This window comes from Drosophila mauritiana, chromosome 2R (genome assembly GCF_004382145.1).
Source record: "Drosophila mauritiana strain mau12 chromosome 2R, ASM438214v1, whole genome shotgun sequence".
In the NCBI taxonomy this organism is placed as follows: domain Eukaryota; kingdom Metazoa; phylum Arthropoda; class Insecta; order Diptera; family Drosophilidae; genus Drosophila; species Drosophila mauritiana.
The window spans coordinates 8169914-8194558 of NC_046668.1; the positions used below are offsets into that span (position 1 = coordinate 8169914).

At 42.6% G+C, this 24645-nt stretch overlaps 1 protein-coding gene and 1 non-coding gene across 3 annotated transcripts in view; one reads left to right on the top strand and one right to left on the bottom strand.

Annotated features, from left to right (window-relative positions):
• LOC117137563 (matrix metalloproteinase-2) overlaps positions 1-24645 on the bottom strand; it is a 72189-nt gene that overhangs the window by 44999 nt on the left and 2545 nt on the right. Inside the window, exons 2-3 of one of the 2 annotated variants that reach the window (XM_033299067.1) lie at positions 10957-11058; positions 10644-10846 (exon numbers count right to left, since the gene is read on the bottom strand). In XM_033299067.1, coding sequence (XP_033154958.1) covers positions 10644-10846; positions 10957-11058 — 305 coding nt within the window. Of the gene's footprint in view, positions 1-826; positions 1464-10643; positions 10847-10956; positions 11059-24645 lie in introns of those variants that run through there. The other variant, XM_033299068.1, reaches the window with a different exon arrangement.
• On the top strand, positions 4486-4557 carry Trnam-cau. Its single transcript has one exon. It is a non-coding gene; the product is annotated as a tRNA-Met (tRNA).

Genomic DNA, 24645 nt, shown 5'->3' on the forward strand with positions numbered 1-24645 from the left:
TACTTAAAAATTCCTCATTAATAGAGTCATTTTAATTAAATTCTCTTACCTTTTGCCAATCGCTTTGACACAACAATAAGCATATATTGGTATTAAGTATCAAGAGCGTATTTTGAATGCAAATCATCGGTATGGAATAATTACTTTATAAAAAAGCCAAATAAATAGTATTAATTTCACCAAACAAGCCAAAGTATCAGCAAAAAAATCAATTGAGCCAAATTTAAAACCCCAAACAGAACGGCAAACAAAAAATGACAATCGTTAGAATTGGGAATTCAAAAAAAAAAAAAGCCAGTAATCAACTAGAAAATGTTTGACAATTGATGGTTGATTGCAGACAGACAAAGTGGGGACAAAACAAAAATCAGCAAACCCATTTGCATTTTAGTGCCATATATATAGGCATATATATCCCCTAATTGGCAGGCTGACAGCGGCAGAATCGAAATCGGTGGTGGCGATGAGAAATTGTGGCGTATAATTTCGAATTGATTGCTGGCATATGCCAACGGGGCTAATGGCCGTAGCCGGAAAAGCGGGTGAAAATTGTGTAATTTATGAAGAGATTCGCACGACACTCAATTAACAGGGAGCCCGGCAATCACTGCGAATAGGAGATCCAGAGGGTATCGAGGCTAATTTCGACCAGAATATATGGCCCGCCCGATGGTCGAGGTTGCAATCTAATATTAATGCCTTGTGGCCGCCTGCATTTATTGGCGCATAAATCACTGGCACAGGCCAAAATCACAGCACTCGAAGGAGTTTTGCTTGGTTAGCTGGTTGGTTGGGGGCTAAAGTCGTCTTAGCCAAAGGCACTTACCCATCAAGAAGGCTCCGCTTTGTCGTGCACTCATTAGGAGGCGCACATCCTTCTCTGCTGGCTGCACTCGGTGGTCCTGTTCTTTTCTTTTAGCTTTTCCCATTTTTTTTTCGTGACTCTTTCATGTCAATTAATGCGACGCACTCTTCAAATATTAGCAGACATTATGTGCCCGCACTAAGCCCTCGGCTGGCGGGGCTCTTAAAGCGTTTCCGGCGCAGGAACCAGGAACAAGGACCCGGGATCTGTTTGCACAATGAGCACACAAATGACTTGCAGCACTTCAGCCTGGCTTTTTGTTCTTTAATCGGGGGCATTATTATGATGCCTCCACCTCGGCGAAGATGAGGAGGACGCCGAGAACGAGTCAGTCCTTGCGGGGATTACGTGTTGACGTTGAATGCGCCGCTGATTCACGATTCATGTCTAGAGTGGCTCACTTCCTCTGCCATCTCCATCTCCGTCACCAATTCCACTGCCACCTTCACCTCCACTTCCATTTCCATTTCCATGCCGAGATGATCTTGGTGGTCGGACTGGAGGGCTCCATCTCCGGCTGAGGCTTTCCATTCCATTCTCCAGAAGGCTCGTCCTTCCCTGGGAGCACCACTCACACTGACCACTTGGCAGTAACTGAGCTCCGTGCCAAGTGTGCCGCCGTATTTCAACGAAAAGTGTCACCAAGCTCGGCTCGATCTCGGAGCTTTTTCGCAGAGCTTTCGCGCAAGTATAAGAGATTGCTGCGCAGGCGCATCCTTAAATGCCGCTCGGCTTTTTAATGAGTTCGGCTGGCGTAGTCGGGCTCGGTTCGGCTCGGTCCGGTTCGGTTCGTATTTGGCTCACCTCGACTCACATGTGAAAATTAAAAGCGCTTAACCACAATTAACAATTGGCCTCCCTCACGTTCTTTTCCGGGCCTAACAAACAAACAAATTCCGCTGGACCAAACATTAATCAAGACAAGACGGTTGTGACACTAAAGCGTCCATCTATTAATCAACTAGGGCTCAGAAAACATCAAAAAACCAAAAGAGAAAAGTAGTAGACCATGCCGCACCGCCTGCATTAACTGATTGTTGTTGGTCTGGCCACGAAACTTGTCAGTTTGAATAAAAGTTTGGACACCGGCCAGTTGCTGTATCGAATCAAATCAAAGTTTGATTTGACAGCCAGACAAACAGACGAACCGAAAAGGATGCCCGGAATTGATGTTGTTCTTTCCGATTCGCCCAAAACTTCAGTTTGGCTTGGAGTGGAAACTTTGCGGCCAGAAGGCCGGTGCAGCGTAACCCGGAGTCCACGAATTCATTTGGCCCGATCCCGAGCAATGCCCCCATCTACTTTTGCCCCAAAGCCAATATCAATTTATCAATTAATGCGGCTAATGAGAGGGCGAACTGTGACTCGTTGCTGTGTCACTTAATGCAAGGCTCCCCCAAACACACGTACATACATATGTACATCTGTATGTATCTACTGCAAAATTAATTAGGATTCGCTCGTCATCAACTCTGCCACATAGCGCCATAAATATATGTGTGGGCACAAAGTATATAGATTGTCTGCCTGGCGACTTGGCGGCCATATAAACGTAACGAGATTCCACCGCACGGCAAATTGTTGTTCGGCTTTAATTGACAATCAAAGCCAGTAATCAAATTTGCCTCCTGACATTTTTCATTAGAATTATTATGTAGTTACAGCGAGTATAACCCACTTGCGATTGCAATGCCCCCCGTTTTGTCCCTGCCTCCGGAGGACTGTATCAACAGCATTATATCGCGGCCACATCAAAGGCGTAAAATTGTGAGGACAAGAAGAGACCTTTAATCAAAAGTTCCCTGGGTTTATGCGTAGTGCAGGGTTCACGGGTATGTCGCAGGGCAGAGAACGGAAAATTATAGGGAAAATAGAACTAAGGAGAGTCTCTGCTTTCATGAGAACATTTTGCACTTCTTAAGTAACATTGGGTAGCGATACACCACAGATGATTATCAGAAAGATCCCTATAGGATTCTATAGGATTCTATCGGTCTAAGGACGTGGAGTATGTATGTTACTCTAAACAGACTGCAAATACACCATTAGATATCTATAAAAATCTTCCTTTTTCTTGCTAGAAAAGCCCTGTCTATTATATTCCCCCCTTCTGATTAACTCAATGTAGAAAGCCTCAAATCCCATGTTTACTGCAAATCATGCCACAATCAAAGGGAGCGGTTCTAGTCGGGAAAAATGCCAGAAAATTAGAGAGCTCATTTTTTGCATTTTCAGTTCGATTTGATTCTGGCGCTTGTCATTTAATATCCGCAATTAAAGTGGTCATCAATCAAGGCGAAACCTAAATGAATTAAAAGTAAACGAAAGAACAAAGCAAAGGATGAATGCACGGGGCACAACAGTAAACAGAAGAACCAAAAGGAACAGGGATAAGCGGGATGGCGCAAATGAACGGGAAACGAAAGGAAAGAAGCGACTGAAAAGGAAACCGAGAAGCGGCGGCAACAACCGAAGGATGAAACCCAACACAAACAGCGGTCGCTTACGCACACAGTCACACCAACGATGACCGTTATCGTTGTCCAGTCCTGCACTGAGAAAAATGTTAGCCATCGTTTGTTTTTTTTGTACCTTGCGATTGCTTAATTATTTGAAATAATATTAGCAAAATTGAATTCAAATGTAAATATTTAAATATAAACATAAACTAAATACTTAAAATATTTAAACATTTCTAATGCCGTAAAGTTATAAGCTTATAATTAGCATGCATTGTTTAACGTTTTTATATATTTTTTTTTTTTTCAAAGCAGGTAGAAAACAGTTCAGAGCTTTTCTCAGTGTACCCTTATTCCTGCCCTGCGAGTGTCTCCGCTCATCCAGGACAGCGATAAACAAGTGCTATACAAACAAAGACGGCGCTGTACGCTGAACCATTGATGATTGAACAGGACATTAATCTAACAAAATGCAGACAGCCTGCAGGAGGGGTGAAGGGGTGGGTGCTTGGTTCCGGGGGCGAGTAAATCAACTGACCAACTGTGAAAGTGTCAAATTTCAAGCCACACATTGTTGGCTCCGCCCCCGTACCCGTTCCTGCTGTCCGAGCCTCGTATCCTGACCATCCGCATCCTTGTGGTTCCCGCTGCTCCTGGCCACGGAGGCAAACATAATTACGCGGATGCCAATGCTATACAGACGTGTATAATAATACAGCAGGATCATATGTATGGGCACATACATCTATATAAATAGTGAGCTTGCGTTCCTCGTCAGCATTTGCGTCATGGTCCAAGGTGAATTCTTGGCAATATAGTGTGTCATTGCTAATTTATGTCAATTTTCTGATGCATTTTAAATGGAACAGCTTGGGGAGCTCCATTTTCAGGTAGCTATTAATTTGTACTGAATATTTAAGGACATTTCTTGGAGTGCTATTGTTTTGATTTAGATTCAAGTTTTGACTAAATACGAATAATTTATTAATCTAATCTGGTCATATAGGATCCAGTTCTGATATAAATGCTTATCATACATTCACACTAACCTTTAGTTTTGATAATTTGTTTGTATCTTTATCGATATGCAATCAGGTTTTGTATGCTAATTTTCATACTTCCGCCCTGATATTTGGAAAAGTAACTCGCGAATATCATATGAGCAGAGTGGCGCAGTGGAAGCGTGCTGGGCCCATAACCCAGAGGTCCGAGGATCGAAACCTTGCTCTGCTATAGAGAAAATATTTTTTTTTTAATTTGTGTTTTTTATTAAATATATAAATAGCATACTAATAAATACCTACTGCAATCCGCATTGCAATGTAAATATGTGAGCGATAGTTTCGCTCACCATTCTGACTGCTACTAATGAAGTTTTGTTGGGCAACTTTCGGTGTCAAATCACAAAAGTGACAAAATGCAATCGCTTTCGTGGCTTCAATTGCTGCGTCATCTCGTTTTGATGGTTTTGACACAACAGAGGAACAAAGGCAGCCGAAAATCGTCAGCTGAAGCTGCTCATTTGCTGTCCATGGAAAATTAGACGTTAAATTAGCACACAAAACTGATGCACCAACGGCTTCTGTGTGCTTTTGGATGGCAGGATGGCTGGCTAAGCGACAGCCTGCGAGTGTTAAGTTGCCCAAAAAGGACGATCTGCAACGGCGGGTGTGTTTGTGCTGCTCCTGATGTTTCTGTGGCGCAGTGACTGATGTGGCACAAAAACCGAATGCCCAGCGTGACTGACTAGTAGCCAGCGGAAAAACACAGACCCAGCCCATTACACCAAGAAAAATGAATAGCACGCTTCTTACAGCTGCAATTACGCATATCTTTGCATGAAGAAATGAAAAACATAAAGTTCCAAAAAAAAAGTTAATTATTTAAATATTTTATTTTATAATTTATTTATATAAATTTATTTCTATATATAATCAATCGATAATTTGACCTGTTTGTTCATAAGAATGATTTGAATTCTTTTTTTTCTCCAAGTTACCAATTTTGGCTGAAGGGGGCAGCGAAACATTTGGACATGCTAACATATTTTTTGTGTGTGCAAAAACCAGTCTTTGGCCCCCGAATTGACACGTACAAAGAAGCGGACCGCTCGTCCATCCGCTCCTCCCTCTCCCCGCACCAATCCCCCCTCTTACCCACCACCAGCCAGCTGCTGTTGTTGCGGCTGTGTCAGCGGGCGGTTGGCAAATGGGTTTTCAATGGGTTCCGTCCCTCGGAAGCCCAATCCTCCCAGTCGAGGATTCGATGGCACGAATTCGGTTCGCCCGCAGCTCGAACAGGAAGCGAGGGACTTATAGGCATTTGTTCGGTGGCAATTCTGCAGCCCACTTGGTTATTAAATTTTGAAATGCTACACCTTTTGCGGTATCGGATTGCCGACTCAAGGAGTAATCGCTAAGACAAAGGATATACTGCACGTATGTACATATCTGTGTGCGGGTGTGTGTGTGTGCTGAACGAAAGGAAACCCTAAGCTATATGCTATCAAAGTTCATGCAAAATTCAAAGGCCCAAGCCAGCATAAGAAAATATGCCACATCATAAATTTGGCATATATCACGGGGTATGTGGGGGTGTGTGTGTGTGGTGTGTCTTGGTGTGCCTTGGTGTGTGCGAGTGCAATCCTTTCACAGACACTGCCCGCACACAGACAGATGTTGACACAGTTTCCTTGAGCTCCGTCTGAGCTCAGCACAAAATGTCTATTTTAATATGAACCCAAATTGAGGATTTTATTTATGCACGAGCTTAGTTTACAATACTTGCTAGCTTTACCTCAAGGAGCTTTTGTTCCCTACTGTACGCGCACTTTTGTTTCTACGGCGCCCTGTGTTTTCGGTTTTATTCGCTCTTTTGCCCCATAAAGACACCCAGACAAGTGGCAAATGACTTCAAAAAAATGCACAGATACGGAATTTTATGAAAAAATATCATAATAAAAATCTCCAGCAGTTAAAATAATTGTCACAGTAATAAAGCAATGCCCGATATTATAACTGACCCGCCGCAGGGCAGATCGTAAAGTTATCCCTATGACATACACATAATGTTTCAAGTAGATGTGAACTTATGAAGACTGTGCATAAGCCGCTTTCGATTTCCAGCCGTGGCATCCAATTTACCATCACCCGCCCTGAAACCCACCTGCTAAAAGATCCTTTTCATTGTGCAATTCCATTTTGCCCGACTAGCTTAGTTCCTACTTATAATATTCCATCGGGAAGTTCCTTAAAGCTGCCCTCTGCCAGTTGCCTACTGCCAGCAGTTACTGGGTACAGTCCGGTTCGCTGTTGCAGTCCTGTTCTGGCTGCACTTGCTCCGTTTTATAGCTGGCAAACATTATGGCCATGATTAATGGCAGATAATAATTTCGAGTGCCGAGCACTTGACAGCATACGAAAAGTCAGAAAACTATGGCCAATGGACGCCCATTAGCCATCGCCGCCCCCCGAAAAAATGCACAGCGTACCGACGGCGGACAGTGGAATGTCAGTAGAGATGGGTAGAGGGGGGGTCGGAGGTTACTGGCGGAGGACGCGAAGGATGAGACGGATAAAGGACAAAGTGCAGTAAAGGCAACTCTGCAAATGACTGCTGCAAAATAAACAGCAACAGCAACAGAAGCTGAAGCTGAAGCAGCATAAAACTATTGCCATGTTCTGTTTGCGGCATTAAATGCCCTTTCCCTCTCGCTCGCGCCTTACAGCCCTCTCTCTCGCACGCCGTAGTTGCCATCTCTTTCGGCCTAGTGCGCGTGATTTACTCTGCCTGGCGAATAAATTATGATGAGAAAAACGCACGCTGGTGTTGATCAGCAAATTATTTTATGCAAATTAAAAATCGTAAAAAATGGGTTATAAATAAAGGCGATATAAGAGGAATAAATGGCGCACAAGTTGGGGCAGCTAGTATCTTTCATTTGAAAGTCTGCGGATTTAGTTGCCAATGTGCAGTCATCCAAAACTGATTTTGGCAAACTTTTTTCCGATTATTTCACTCTCCCTTTTTTGACTGATTTGTACGCGCTGCAGCTGCTGCAAATGACTTATATATCTGTTTTTTTCCGAATATAACTGCATTAATAAAGAAATAATAAAACTCGATTTTTGGTTAAACTTGTGGTACACATTAACTCTTTAAACTCGGATCCAATGAAGAGTTTGGCTGGGAGTTTCCGGTTACATCCTTCGGTTAAAAGCTTCGCCATAAGGAGCAGGGACACCAAACTGGCCAAGGACACAATGTCCCGCACCAAGTGATGCAGCTCGAGGTGGAGCTGCATTCTGTTCCAAGGATCCGGTCCTTTTCTTTTGTGGGCGTGCGAGTGGCCGTCATAAAATTACTTTTTATCATTGTAACATGGGCAGCAGGATGGCGCATTTGGGAAAGTCCTTGTCTGCTCGATATTTTGCCGAGTGGCGCATAGTTTTTATGACATTTGCCCGAAGACATCCGTTCACGTCTCCGCTTTATGCGGCGGCAGCTAAAAGGTTGCCCCACGTGCCAGTCCCCCCATCTTTTTTCTCTCAGTGCACCGTATTAATGGTTCGCATGCACGCTAATAAGCATAAACGCAAACGCAAGAATGTGCGTGTTAAGGACTCTCGGCACATTGGTCCTTTGACTTCGCCGTGCACTTTATTAATGTTGTTAAAAATCTAACAAATACCCAGTAAGTGCGCAATGCACATTCACTGCTGTTTATTAATGCCACAAAAAGCGGCAATTAATGTCCAGCTCTTGACCACATTGTAGCTGCTAATGGAGAGAAGGCTAGGGAACAAGCGAAAACTGGTCAAAATGAACTGGTCAATTAAAAAAAAACTCTGCAGTTCGTGCAAACTTTCTCTTTGCAATATTTAAAGAATTTTTTCCACAATTTTTCTAGTCCTCCAAAAAAAAGCAAGAATTACGAACTGTTAAGCTAGAACAAAAGGTAAATGGGAAAGAGCAACAGGTGTGAAGACCAGTTTTCCTTTTATTGACACTTTTCCTGGCTGGACAATTGTTTGCCGATGCATTAAGAGAGAAATGGGAAATGGCAAATGGAAAATGAAAAATGAAAAATTGAAGCTTAAACGGAGTGAATGAAGGAAAAGCATTTTTGCTCCACTCAATAGCCATTTGACAAGTTGACTCTGGAGCACAAGCCCGACTGCATAACTGACTTAATTAAGGCAGATTTAAGTTGAAGGAAAAGTGAGTAAACACTCCACAATGGGCGAAGTGAGAAAGCTTCATTTGCAGCCAAGCAAATGCCACATTACGACTATTGCCATTGCCAAACAAGGATTCTCCCCCTATTCTCTTGCAGGACAATTGCCAATTTAGTTTAAACATTTGCGCAAAGTGCAAGTTTTTGGTCACTTCCGCTGAAGCTGCTGCTGTCACTTGATTTGTGGCTGCACTGCCATCGAAATATGTAAAGAGATAACTATAGATTGAAGTAAATAAAGGACATTGAGACTTGTACTAGAAACGTGCCAGCAAAGCTTATACTTGCTTGTTAAATTGTTTCTTTATTCTAAAATCAAATTATACCAACAGATGTCAACAAATCCTTAAATTTCTTTCGGTGCAGCCCACAGCAATTCCGACAGTTAATATCCCAAAGAATTCTGAGTTGGCGACAACTTTGTGGCAGGATGTTGTCATTGTGTGTTTTCGCGAGAACGCGGTGAAAACAAAATGAGTACAAAACTGCTAAGAACGACTTCCGTCCCACAATTTCCATGCTGAGCGGAAATGGAAAAACACTTGCCAGCACACAATCACACAATCAGCCAAACTGAAGCCACTGCCACCCTGCTTTCATTTCGTCTACTCGCTTTCGCTTTGTGCTGCAATTAAGGAGAACACATGCAGCTAGGCGAAAAGCAGGTCAATACATATTGATATGCCATCGCCAACCTCATCGCTATCGGTATATGTATATTTCATGTAAACTCAATTTGATGCGAACAACCACCGCTGTGATCCGGGATGCTGTGATGCCGGGAATCCATGGATCCGGGGATCCGGGGATCCGGGGATCCTGGATGCTGCGTAATGCTTTAATTTAGTCGCAATATTGTCCTGCCGTTTCTGCCCCTTTTGGTCGCTTGCCACTTAATGGCCAATTAAGGGTAGACGACACAAGAAATAATTAAATAGCTATCGCTGCATGAACCCCAATGAACCGAACCGAACTGAACCGAACTGAACGGAGCGAGAGCAGCAGCTTTAAGGTCCACCACGGCGTATGTGCAATGTGGCGATGAGCTTTTGCACTTTGCCAGCTCAGCCCGAAAGTATGCAACGCTCGCTGGCGTTGGACCAGCCAGCTCCTCGAAGCTATGCAAATTTAATTGGAAAATTTCCTAATGAGATAGACTCCTCCGGCGCACTGTCCTGCTTAATATTTCAAGCGCAATTATGCAGCTGCGCATTAAAAATCAAACACAACACTAAAAGTGACAGCTGCAATCAGAGCGCCTTCTCTTCGTTTCGGCTCATCGTAAAATTCAATTTGGCGCAAAGTGTTTAATGAAAGGCAAGCACCCACCCGGTCGAGCTCCTCCTGCCCAGCGGGTCATCTTGGCCAACAGGCGGGACCAGCCGGGAGCAACCGGGAAACAGCAGCCAACTAAGGATCCGGAAAGCAGTGAATTGTTTTACATAAAAATAAAAACAAGCTCTCGGGCACCAAATTATGCAATCCCATTCTGGGGGCCAGTGCAATGGCCGTAATAAAAATTAACAAGCTACGCAACGTTTGAGTTTTGAATTAATTGACAGCCCGTATGCACAGGACAACCGAGCAAAAACAGGACTCTCGGCAGCAGGAGCCCTCCAACTGCTTCGCCTTACAGCCCCTTGTAAATTATAAATTCGCATCTAAATGAACGCTGCAAAATTAATGAACTGCATGCAGTTTAATTGAAATGAACATCCGCAGGAGGAAAAGTAAAGCCAGTCGATGGGGGGTTGCCAACGGAGGTGCATAATGATGCGTTGCCAAGGAGCAAGGTTAAGAAACCCAGTTCATTCGAGAAAATTCATCAGATGATCCGAATAACTTGAGGTTAACGTAATGTTCAGTTCAAACTTGGGACACGAGACTCTAGTGATGTAGTATAGTGATGCAATAAGAAGTTGACTAGTTAAAAGTTTTAAGTTAAGAGCACAGTTGAAGCACTTTTCATGTATTTAATCTATGGCATTTTGAAAGACCATGCATTATGCCGCACTGACTACCCTTCAAAATGTGTGCTACCAATCCGTTTGCCAACCCATTGAGCTGCAAGAAGGTGACTTACCTCCACGTAAGATCCATCTTGGACCACTTGGGTCCCTGCAGGGCAAAGCGCCGCACCCGCACATTGGAGCCGATTTCGTGATACAGGTTATCTGGCGAGAAGCTGTCCGCGGACCTTCTGTCGCCCACGCCGCACCGTCGTTTCTGTATTAGCCGGGCCGTTGCCGAGTCGATTTCGCCAGTAACTGTAATGTTGCCAAAAGACTGCAGACGGTAATGTTAGTTGTGAAATTGAGCATAATAGATGAGTGAGATGGGATGGGATGGGATGGCATGGCACGGCTGCAGCCGCTGGGAGGGAATGTGTCTCTTACCTGGAGACTCCGGATTGCATCTTTCAGCTGGTCCTCGGTGCGCAGAGCACCCGTTTCCAGGTCCGACTTGGGCAGATAATCAAACTGCATGAGGTAATTGTACTGCAAGGAGAGATGGATAGATACATTAGGGAAGTGTGCCAAAGGAGCGGGTGGTATCTCAACAATGGCCCTGTCTGCCATATGGCCAGTTCGGTGAGCCAAACTATTTGTCGTTTTGCAAATGATGCTGCCTGCCAGCATCAACAAAACAAAAAAAAAACGAAAGAGAAAATACCCATCGTTTCGATGGGTAGAAAAAGGACCAGGACGAAAACTTTTTGCATAAAGTTAATGATAAAAGCAACGCCAGATAGGGCGGCAACAACAACCGAACATAAACAGCAACAAAAACTTTAACATTAATAACCAAAAAAGTATGCCACAGAAAAAGTGCAAGGAAACGCTGATGGAGAAGTGCTCGAAGGAAGAAAGCTTGGCAGGGATGTAAGCCATTTCCATATCTCCTGGCCGAAATCATAAAGCTGCCTTCTCGGGCCACTCAGTGTTTAAAGGCATTGCTGCCACACATTTATGCATATTTTTCCAACAATCAGCGAAGTTTGTTACGTATTACGGTAAGCGAATTGCGCTTGGCTTAAATGGTAAGCCTAAATCTATTTGTGGTTAAGTGTGTTATTTACCAAAGTCAAAGAGTTTGAAAGCTGGTGTCACTTCACTTGCTAGATGCTTTATTATACAAATGATGATAGGATATGAACGTGAATTCCTTTCCTCAACGCATCGAGCACGCTTTGAAGTTTATCTTTGGGATTGCGTTGTCCTGAGTAGCAGTATTCCCCTGTTGGATGGCCGTATTCCCTGGGGAATTCCGCTCAGATCCAAAAAAACACGAATGAATATACTGGGTCATAACTGTAAAGTGCGAAAACAGAAAACAAATACGAGTATAGACCAGCTCGAATATCGAATCGATTCGGTGGCCATATGTGTGTTGCCTCTGGATTTACATATTTTTACATCGCGTGCGCGCATATTTATTAACTAACGCACACACTGGCACGCAGAACAAACTTGACACACACACCAGCAAATTACGTGACCTGCAAATTTAATTTTCTCTTTCATTTTCCCCACACATATGAGAAAATTGTCACACTCGCACCACGATTTCCACGCTTTCCCCCCGCCCGCTCACAACTTTTCGATTTTCGCCCTTCTTGTTATTGTCAGTCGCTTAAAAAGTGGTGCACAAAACGGGGCGTGGCGCGGGGTGGGAAGGAGTACCAACTTTTGAATGGCCAAACGATTTGCAAATTTCATGCAAAGAATCGTTAGCCAAAAGTTCTGGCCAGATTGGTATTGGTATTGGCATTGGCAGCGGTATTCTTATAGTGGCAACGTGATGTGCGGCGATTAGTTGGGATTTATTTCGAATGATGAATGGCCTATCTACATCGTGTTTAGGTGCTGAAAAGTAGCTATGTGCGCTGCATATCAATGCAGCCAATCACTAACTGGGCTTTAATGCCACGACGAATTTGTTTGTTTAACTACTTGGAGTTGCTCTCAAATTATCCAGATTGGCTTTGACTACGAGAAACCCTTTCGCCCTTAATTGTTTCCTCTCAAAGGAGCATAAAAGCAAACAGTGGGGTTGACTGCTAAGTGAATCCGCAGATTTGACTCCACTTTTGTGACTTTTCGCCCGAATGCGACATTTAAAAGACCACAAAAGCAACACTAAAGAAACCACATGTAGTTTAAACCGACAGAAACTTTCTTGGCCTGAATGGCATTCCGCATGCTTCTGCCATTTTATTTATTATTTTTTTACGTAACTCCCGCAGCGCTGCAAGTGCATCAGGTCCGCCATAAAGGACGAAGGCGGACCAATGGAAATAAACCCGTCATCGGATCCGGGCAGGTGGAGCATTAACCAGCTCCTGACCCCGGACAAGCACAGATCCCAGATCCCGAATGTGCGTCACAAAAAGTTGGCTTAGACCCACCTCCTTCCTTCGATGGGTCTGCTGTCACGTTGCTCGGAACGCGTCACCAGCACAGCACCGGCCATACGTAACAACGCCAATAAATGTAAGAAAGCCCACACTAGCAAATTGAAATTCACATAACAATCCCCGTAGCTATGTGGAGCTCTCTGTCTCCGCCACTGTCTATATGCCCCATCTGTATCAGCCCCGAACCCCTCCTCTTCGGCTACACGAAAACAATATCAATTAATAAATGTATGTTGCTTGAAATGCAAAGGCGAATTGCAAGTACAGTGGAAACCCCATGAGACAACGGTCAAGATGTTTTAGATAAACTTGTATGTATTTATAGGTTAAATCTTATCAATTTTGCCTATTGAATTGATTAAAGAAATAGTATAAGTCACTTAATAACACATAATACTTAATTGCTTAATAGCGACGTTATGCAAAAATATGTGCCATTCTAGATTGTGGTATTAAAACATAAAATAATAAACTACAATAATTTACCTTTTTTTTTAATATTTGTACTTCCTTTGTTAGTAATGTAAGGTTAAGCCTCTCAATCGTTAATATTTTTGTAGAGTTCGCCTTAGGCGGTCCTGCCTGTTTAGTCTGTGGGTGGGGATAAGACTAATGTGGCACACAGCGGAAGCCGAATGTCTGGCCAGCGGAGACACCGGCAGACGCCTCAAGTTTCTTAATGAATGGAAGACCCGTCCATCGAGAGGAGCTGGATAATGGAGGGAATCGGTGGAGCCTGGTTCCTTTCGAACCGACGCAACTAGTCAATTTGGCTAATCGAAGGCTTTGCGGGCTGTAAACAGTACTTAGAAAAGGTGTGCCAAATGGCAGAGAAGCGAGCATTTTACGACGACAATAAACTATAATTCGTAGTTATGAATGGATGGGTATGTGAATGAATTGCTAGACTTCGAGCGACGGAAGTGCTCACATTTGACCCCCCTCCAGCGCTTCTAAACAACGTCCCCCCAACTCTTAAGCCCACCCCCACTTTCGGTATCAATCATTTATGCATTGGCCTTTTGCGTTTTTAATGGGAAATTTGTGGCCCGGTCTACGTGTTTGAAAATCGGGGGAAAAGCGGGCAAGTGACGGTGGGTCTACGTACGTGGCCAAGCCATGATTCTGACTAATAGAAAAGCGGCAGTGGAGTGGAAAAGTCGTGGAACAGAGGTGAGCAGCGTATCAGAATCAGAAACAATAACAGTAAAACATTGCTACGTGAGTATTTGTCGTGTAAACAAAATCATGTTATCAAAATATAATAACGAACAGCAATAACGAAAAACAATTGAGAAAAGTGCGAATGGCTGGGCAAAGGGGGAGTCATGGGGCATGGGGCAAGGGGCGAGTGGTTATGGGTATATGGCTTTTCCACACTGCCATCCAATAATTGTGGGGCTTAATTTAGTTAAGTTGGCGTGTCTCAAGGAAAACTTCTCGCCACCGTCTGCTGGTGAAATGGTGAAAGTGTGAAAGTAAATTGAACGACGGACGAGGCGATATGTTTATTATTTTATTGGATTATAATTATACGAGCGCGGGTCGCACAGAAATAAAAATAAAGGCCTTATCCGGGCGCCTAATTCAATTAATTCCGTAGCGAGTGTGTGTTCTTCATTAATGGGGAAAGGGCTTGGATACAGAAAGTGTAGTGGGGTCAAGGCAAAAACGAAAAGTAATTAAAGTCATAAGGTAAGAAATTGGATGAGTTAACTAAGGGGAAATCTTGTGTAAGGGTATTTAAGAATATTAAGAATGTAATCTATCGAATTTTGCAAAAGATTATAGCGCTATTACCTTAAAAATGTGTGGTAAGTTTTATTTAAAAATCACAAGTTTTCGAACTGCTCTAGGGACTTTGGAAACCGCAAAAACAAATCATAATGGCTCAAACGCTGGCCATATCTCAGCGCTCCACATGCGACAGTGGCTAATAAAAACCACCTACGAATGTCGCCGGTTCGGCAGGCAAACAAAGCAATAAAAATGACAGGCAACTGCAACAAACGAGCGCATCCATCTAAGCCCTCCTTGCTCCTTCGAAACACATGCATTCTCTGCCTGCCAAGAAGGACATAGCCCGAGATCCTGCCACAAATTCTGTGAAATGCGCAAAGGAGCAAGAAAGAAAGCAGATGGAGCAGGCATCTAGAGATGGAGAGACCACAAAGAGCATGAAATCGAGGCCAAATTGCCAGGATATGGACCTAAATGTGTCGCCAGGACAACAGGTCCTTGCCACAAACAAATTTACTGCAAGTGAGTGTGTGAAATGGTTCTCAAATCAATAATATTAATGGCTTTATTGCGTTCGCATTGGAAATGAGATTGAATCAGGTCTGAATCATACATCCACATTTTGTGGCAGGTTTGCATAGCATGGAAATATATGTACGATTTGAAGTCTGTTCTAGTTGGGTATTAAAACGTAAATAGCCACTCGGTTATAATATTTAATACTTGAACTAGTAACGAGTAACTTTATCAAACAAAGATGTGCTTGTAAATGCAAGGGCTTATAAACTTTGGCTTTCTATCTTTCATTAGTTGATACAGCTAGTGTAAAGTTATAAGTAATTATATGCAGGGCAGATTTTGTATTAATTATTCTTATATTTTCTGTCTCTGAATCATTCTTCGGTCTTCCACATTCTTCGGTTGACCTGCTCCATTTGGAGAAACACACGTTCCCCTTTCCGGGGGCCCAGCCCAGACCATTTCCATACATTTCCTGTTGCTGTCTCATAAAAGTCTTTGATACACACACGTCTTTTGAAACATGTGCGCCAGTCATACCCCATTTCCTCCGCTCATCGCAGCCCCATGGCCATCGGAATCCCACGCCCGCCCATCCCACATGGGCTCCTTAGCAATTTATAGACTGCGAATTTTAATAAAAAGGATGTGCCAGCTAGCGGCTCGAGTGATGGCCACGCCCACCACGGCAAACATTTAATAAAAAAGACACACACCCACCCACGCACTCCCTTCGAAAGGCTGGACAAAGTGAAGAGATGGTTAAATTAATTGAAATCAACATTGATTAATGTGGGATAAGAAAGGCAACGAAGCCAAAGGAAAGAGCGGAGAGATAGGGTTGGATACTATATTATTGAAAGTTGCTTTGTTGGCCCCATCGTCGCCAGTGCAGAGAAAGAAAGGCGTGGCCAATTAGCAAGTACTTGGACAATTTATCCTCACTACTTCCTTCATTTAAGCAACCAGCTCGATGTACATCCATCTTAGACGTACATGCACATTTTTGTGCTGGCACTTTTCAAAATTAGTGAAATTTTCTCACCGTGTACTCCATCAAATGAACCCACCGCAAAGCTGCAAACACGCAACGTTCAATGCGCCTGGCGAATAGCTCGTGGTCCGTCTTTCAACCTGCCACAAGTTGAGTTGGCAGTTGGCCGTTTGCCGCTGGTGCTCGTGTTTGTGTTTGTATTTGTGCTTGCACTTTAATTAGACCACAGGACGTAAATTGCAATATCCCCGCCCACGGCCCACTGGCAGCCCCATCTGGGGACCGGAGTTTATGGGAAAGTGATGAGATACTCGCCACTTGCCAGCCGCCAGGTTCTCGAGGCTCGAGAAGCGTTTACTTTGTCGCCGCGTCCGAGCAACAAGTCATCAAAGGCGTCGGAACCCCACTCCACCTGCGCACCATGAAGCCTCAACCTCAATCATTCCGTTCCCAATCAGTCTATACCCGCCCTCAATCGCCCCCAGACAATAGGTTCAATCCCCAGAAGAGGCTGCGTAAATAGCAAAGATGGGTAGATGAAAATGAGAATGGAAATGGCAAAGAGTGTGGACGCCAAGGCGAACTGCACTCTTGATTAACTACGCTTTGTGTCCGAGAGCAATTTGCAATAAACAAATAAATCATTATTTATATCAACGCACTGCGCCGCTCTGTTCCGCACTGTTCAAAAACAAAGCATCCAAGTTTGCGTTCAATGACTCGGCATGACAGTTAAATAAACAGAAATCGATGTGTGGACATGTAACGCCTTGAGATCGAAGACCTGGAATAGCTGCAGCATATATGGCCGGCCTGCCATATGGCTATAGCCAATTACACTCGTATGCAAAGACTGCAACCAGCCGGGCTAAAAGGTTTTAACTGGTGACATTAAGACCGTTTGCAGACGAAGCAACTCGATATGGTCGGTGATATATGGTCGGAATCCTCCGCACGCCCCGTCGTTTCGAGTCAGCTTTCTGCTTTCAGGGGATAGTGCATAAATTCGCTTAATAATTCAATTGAGGGTGCCATATTTTAGCCAAGTTTATTTCATTGGTCAGCGGCAGAGGCTCAAACAACCGTCATAAGGAGAAGACATATAAAAAGCAATGAGTGCTGTTGAAGTAGAATTGTTGTTATAAACATTTTGAAGTATTAAATAGCCGAAACGTATAAAAAATATATATCTTTAATCCAGCTACATGGGCAATAAAACAATTCAGTACCAAATATCAGTCAGGAAATACTAAATCTGATTTTATTGTTAATTTTTTACCTAACTTTGGGCCAAATTGTGCATTTGGAAACATTCGCTAGCGAAATGTGATTTCTTCGGATTCAATTTCCTAGTCTCCCACTGGAATGAAAAGTCCATTTAAAAGTATTTTCCATGGACTGAGACGAGATATTATCTTCAGCAGTGCTACTGGTCGTATGGCGCCAATTGTGCAGTTAGTCTTACATAAATAAGGCCAGAAACCTGCTGCGAACTGCTATTATTTTGACCAACCTAGCTGGATGGATAACCATCGTCAGTATCTCAGGCTGCATATGTGTATAAATCTTGCTGAAATCTTGTTGAAACCCGTTTTGGCCATATCACGACTACCGTTTGATGAAATTAGCTGAGTAGCTGATGAGTGTGGCAAAATTAGGTGGCTAAGCGGAAAAACAAAACCCCCGAACGGCCAAATCAGTTGGTCAATATTTGTGCACTTGGAAGCTGGAAATGATGAGACTGGGGTATGAGAAAGAGTTTCGAGGGAATGTCGCTGACTCAGAAATCTGGGCTTAAATGATTGCTGGCCAACAGGTAAGCAGTCAATTCACACGGCCAAAAAAAGCATGACTCAAAAGGTAGAAATTTGTATGCAGCCACTTGAGTGGAGGTTTCTTGTCTTTATGAAATATGAAAAAGGGTTTCAAGACCTTTAGTACAAATGCTACTTCTATCTTCTAATACAGCTTAGGACACCTTATAATGAATAATTTAACATCCTTTTAATGCTAAGTGAAAATTAAGGGAGTTTTTTTTCAGTGTGTCCGAATGACTGACACACGCGCTGCAACACCTACATGTGTGTCATGTTGTTCCTTTCGTACCTTCTTTGGCTTTGGAGTTTGGAGCCGCATTGAAGCCAGGTTGAAGCCGAGTTTTAAGTGCAGCTGGATCCCGAGCTGAAGCTAAAGCCTCAGATCGGCAACATGCCGCATAATTGATGGCACATTCAGCGCTTAAAAGGAAACCTGCTCGCTGCACAAATGTCGCCCAAAAAAGGCGTTGTCAGTGCCATTGTTGCTTGGTGCTGGTTGCTCGTAGCTGTTTGCTGGATGTCAGTGGTTGGATGTTTCTCCGGAAAAGGCCAGGCCAAGCAGCTGCGGCATCATGTGCATCATTAAAATCAAGTCAAGGAATCAAGACTCCGCCGGTTCGCCGTTCTGCCGTTCTGCCGCTGCCTTCTGCCAAAATGTCAAAGATTTTTCATTCTGAGGCTGCTCGATTCGGTTCCTGGGTAGATTCTTTTGGGCTATACGTACATATGGGTATACCCCTCGCTGGGGCTTAACAACTGCCGTTAGCTCGCGTGCTCCCCGGCATTTCGATTTCCCCAAATCAAGCCAGGCCAAAATAAATAAATCGAAAATAAATGCTTTTTATATGCTCCCGATTGTTGATGTTTTTTTTTTGTTTTTTTGTTTTTTTTTTTGTGCTGCTGCAATCAAAGGCGCGCGTCGTGGCACAAAAATGTGATAATTAATACAAGCACAGAACCCAAAAACGAAAAGCGAACAAAAAAAGGGAAAGAACAGGCGGCAGCAATGAATCTGGGTCAATCCAATTGTTTTATATTCTGTTTATGTTTTTTCTTCTCGGTGCAGCTTTTCGTGGCGCTCTTAGAACTCCAGCAAATCCACCAACGAATTTCTGGCTTGGGCTATACATATATATTTATTTATGCACTTCCACCTTTGCCAGCGCCAACCTCTTGGATTTATTGCGCTTTTATTCTTCCTGCCATTATAGACCGTTGGAAACAAATCTGCATGCGGGTTTTGAGTGTGAATGCATGTGTTTCTCCTAATGGCTGGACGTCCGTCCGGATCTTTTCGGTCTTTCAGCTCCTTTCAGCACTTCACCCCGAGTGTATCTTTTAGTCATCCTCGGGCTCTGCGTAAGTGAAATGCAAAACAGATAAAGCCGAACTCCGCACAATGATTGTGCAATTCCGATAATGCATTATTCGCTTCTCAGCACTTATTTGAGTGATATGCTCGAGTGGTAGAAAGCATAAATTCATTTCATCATTGTTTAGAAAATCATTGATTGCTCTGCTTTAATGCTCAAAAAGCCACAAAGCTAAAACTTTTTTCTAGCTTTAATAATTATAATTAGTTAGTATGAGTTATTAGTATCAACGTATAAAAATAATATATTTAAGCTTTACAGCCACTATATTTATATCGTTTAATAGCTTATGCTCCTAGCCCATTAAATATACCTATATCATCTTTCAGAAACCTATTCTATCAGTTAAAATATGAGCCATCGGATACTTCCACCATGAAATTTTACCTTTATTCACCCTTTGTGGAAATGAATCATGGAAACTGCTAACCAACATTGGGGACAGCTCAGTAAATGTGTATACCCTCATAAGTATGAATGTTGCTGAAAGTTTATAGAGGACTGGTCGTCCGTACGGATGTCCGCGCTGGAGTCCGCATCCGCATCCGCACCCGTATCCGCGTTGGCGTTTCATCGGCTAATGTGCATGCAGATTGAGTTTGAGCGCTGGTTGGCAGGCAGACTGTCAGAAATTGTGTATGCACAACAAATGTCTCATATTTTTGGGTACGCAGTCATAATGATGCATAAAATGCAGAGAGACAACGAAAAAAGCAGCGGAAAGCGAAAGAAAATCAACATAAACGCATCAATCATACGCCGCGTGGGTCGGCCAGACGATAACACTTCAATCTCCACATTCTCTCTCTTCCTGCCTCTGAATTTTCCATCCCCCGAATGACATTAAAAATCAATCAATGGCACATTAAATTAATGAATAACACAACAACAATGAAGATCGGCGGGCTACTGTTTTGCTTGCACGCTTATCGCCCAGCTGAGTGTTTCCTTTTCGATGCGGCTTTTCGTGTTATCAGTACATTAATTAAGCATATAATTCAAACGTATAAAAACAGAAATTCTTCCTATTTACCCGCCTTTGTATATATTAGCTTAAGCGTTTTCATTTCGACGCCGTGTAATTGCAGGGAAAATGACATTTCTGAGATCGCAATTAAAAACAAAGGATAATGAATGGTCGAGTTACTCGACTATCAGATACCCGTGCTCAGAAAATGGGAGTGCGAGGGTGATGGAGATATTATAGTTGCCTACTTAGACTGCTTACGAGAGTCATATGAGCGCCACCTAGCGGCGGTTACACATATTTCTCATAAATATCCGACGTCTTTAGTCATGGTGCGTCATAAAATCCTTATTTATTAATATCTTTCAATGCAATTCAGTTCTTGGTGAGTCGCTAAATGTTAACTGAAACTGATGGTTAGTAATACTGATGCAGAACATATACACATTAAGGCCGGAAGCAGATCCTACCCATTACGTACTTTTCAACGAATCCAGCATTCGTCTTTTACGTACTAAGCTTCTGAAGATCATGAAGCGGTATATTTCTTCAGAAGATTTAAAATTTTTATTTATTGATGAAAAATACATAATTTTATCCAGTTGTAAAAAAACTGGATGTCATGTTTTTCCTTTTTCCACAAATATATTTTTTCAGCACATAAACTTCCGTTTGGTACTAACGGAATTTTTTGTATTCCGCTCTTTTACCAATGCAAATTGGGCATTATTTGTTCTTGTGCTCGGCTCGAAAATTTTTCCGCTCCTTGCATTTCAATGCGTGTTTAGTTGCACCGCGCACACACAAACACGTATCGGATGTAGTTTATTTTACATACCTTTTTTCTGGGCTGCTAGCAAGCAATGCCAGAAAGGCAGCTGGATTTTTCTATAGGTCCCTACGTGACACAATTAAAAAAATAAATAGAAAACCCGCAGCCCGCAGCGACTGCATCTCCCACCAGCATTATGTATTGAAAGCGAAATTTAATAAAAGCTTTTTAGCCAGGTAAATGCACGCCCGCGCTGCATGACTGGCCAGCAGGGGGCGCCAGTGAGCCCTTTTACTTCGCACAGGATTACATATTTGTCGTCTAAAGTCAGTGCGAAATTGGCTTTTTTACGAAAAATGAGGCTAATTAAAACTAGGGTTTGAAAGAAAAGGTATAAAAAAGATAATATTTCTTTAATTTTAATATTTAAAATTGATACCTTGTTTTTCTAGACGTGATATACCTTTTTCGTCTTAATTAGCCCTAGTGATTTTGAATTCCCATGACGCGCAAGAATTGTATAAGGCTGTTAGTCACTGACTTAATGCGGGATCAGGGATTTCCTAGTCTCGAACCATTGCATTTAACTTTCTAAGTAGCCGGGCAGGTCTCATTAACGCATTTTACAGGTGTCAAGCGGCATTTGTCAGTGGGTCGCACTCATTCACTGACAAATTACCTTACAAAAATGTTAATTTATTCGAGAGAAACGTCTCGGCGTCGTGTCAACGATTCGAGCGGAAATATCTGTTATTGTAATTGATAATATCATTAATGTGCAGCTCAATTTATTAAAATCCCCCCTGTATTTTTCCCGGTTTTTGAAACAGCACTGAATCAGCAGCTTTGACTTGACTTAATGTGCCTGCAGATCGTCGACAGTTAATTAATAGCGGCAAATTTAATCTGTTCCAAGTTGGATCTGACTCGATTCACTCCCTCGCTGTTCCTGCGTCCGCTTATCGCGTATGGAGTTGGCATTTAAAAATTATTCGATCCATCCATATACATACGGATACATATACTATATGACTGTTACCGCTCGATGCACTCAACTGGCGCTTCAAGAATTGTCATAAGCCTATTAAGAGGCCGTTTTCTGTTTTTGTCAGAGACTTGGGGGTGCCCTTTCCTCGTCTTGAGTGTGTCATAAAAGTAATGCCACCGATCGGGGTGGGTTTGAATTTCGAGTTTGGGGACTGGCTCTCCTACCAGGAAGCCGTAAAACAATCAACGAAAATGCTCAAAATGACTTCCATCAGCTGCAACTGCGTTAATTGCATTCCGAAAATGAGGAATTTGGTGGGTCTGACAATGGATCAATTAAAAATGAGTAATAAAGTAATAAAGCGTATAACTGCACTGTGTGAATTGCCTTAAATGGCTGCATAAATAAGGATTGTGCATTATTTGCAGGGATTCTGAGGAAGATACAGTCACCGCTTCTCACTGCACATATGGAATATGAAAAAAATATGAATCTGAAAAAGCCTTCGTTAATCATACATTTTTCAACATATTCCAACTCGATTTATCAAGTAGAATTAAACTCAAAATGGGTTCTTTGCTGAAGAATTTGATAACATAAAATCTGCCCCAAGGGTTATCAAGAAATTATCGAGTCGAGAAGAAATTGTTTAAAGACATAGTATAAAAACACAATAAATTGTATGTTTTCTTAGTTGCCAGTCGTCCGAAATATTCCAAAAAAGTGTTTGGAATGCGTTTTAGAATTTGAAGAGTTCTTTCACGCATTCAAAATGAATCATGCACATGTTTCGATCACTTTCATTTCCCATGAAGAACAGGAAACACCTGTTCTTGTCACTGACCAAAATTTCATTGTGCTTTCTTTCGCTGAACTCATTGGAAAACTACCCTTGAGTGGCAGAAAGACCTCGGCCGCAAATAGCAATTACAAATACAAACACGAAAGTGGAAAGTCCCCAAAGTCTGCGGATGACAACGCTTCCTTCCATAGTTGCACCAATTAGAATTTTGCGAAACTCCAAAGAAAATAGCAACAGTTTGCTCACTCCTCCTTCCCTTCCTGTTGTCCCTGCCCCAGTGGCAGTGGCAGTGGCAGCGGCAACTTGCACATACATCTTGGCAGGCCCTCCTCTCCCTCAGACAGATATATCCACATTTATGTATACATATGTATATGTACGCTACTGCGTGGCGACATGCAAATGTGTGTGGTTGTGCGCCTGCAGATAAGTTAACTTCACTTCACTTTCTATATGTGTATGTATGTACATTTTCCGGACTACTTCCGTTGGGGCATGCAACCGCGGAGCAGAGCAGAGCAGAGCAACGCCGTGCCGTGACCCTGCTAACCGCCGCCCACCGTTCTTCCTAGTATCTAAGTGCTTACTCCCGCCACCCCAAGAACAAATCGACTGAAAGCACTTGGAAAAATCGGGTCCTTCAGTATCTCGTTATGTTTTTCCTTAAGTCCTTATGAGCAGACAATATTTATTGATATCAAATATAAACATTTTAAAATAACTTTCAAGATGTTAGATGAATTTGCTCATAGACGGAATTGATTTTATTTGACATGTGATATTAAGCTCTAAACGAGATATTTGTGATCCCTGTTATACATTATTTTATTAATAAGTTATTTTGGTTAATTACTGCTCTAAGTAATTGGTTTTGATTTTGTTTAACACCTGGGATAATCAATAAGCAACAACCTCTTTTCTCTCCGTGTACGGCATCTTGCACTTCGTCTTGGCTCCATTTCCATCATTTATTTGATTACACGCCACTCATAAGCGTGAGTGCGTGAGTGTATGCGAGCCATCCGGAGAGTATGTGTGTGTGTGTGTACGTTTATTGAACCGACTTCGTGGCATCGCCTAGCCGGCGACACTCAGGCGAACTCAACCCAGTAACTCAACTCAACTTAACTCGTCGACTTGTCCGCTCGTTCGGTTCTTTTCTTTTGAGTTCCGCTCATATCGCAGCTATATATAGTGCTCCATATATGCATATACCTATCTCTATATGGCATATGTTCGCTCATCCAACGGGCAGCTGGGAAGCGGTATCCTTACTAAATAAACAATATGCGGGTCGTTCAAGATTTCGACCCAAACAATGTTTCAGGGATACTCTCTTATTAGTTATCTGTAGATGCATTACTCTAGGAGTATTCGAACTATAGGTAATGATGTAGGTATGATGTATTGCATGTATTCCATGATGTATGCATATTATATTATTTAAAAATTTGTAGAATCCAATGATCCCACTAAAAATTCTAAAATAATATTCGGCATATATTTTCATGTTGAACGTTTATGATATTGCAGCATGTGATTTTAGAGCTCTGTTGTTTATACATTTATGAGAAAATCCATACATACGCTTATATGCGTCCTACTTAGCTAAATTTCTTATATTTTCCCAAAACGCTTCAGAACCTTCAATTACGGCTTTCGCACTTTAATAAACGCCAAGATTTGGCCCAGCCAC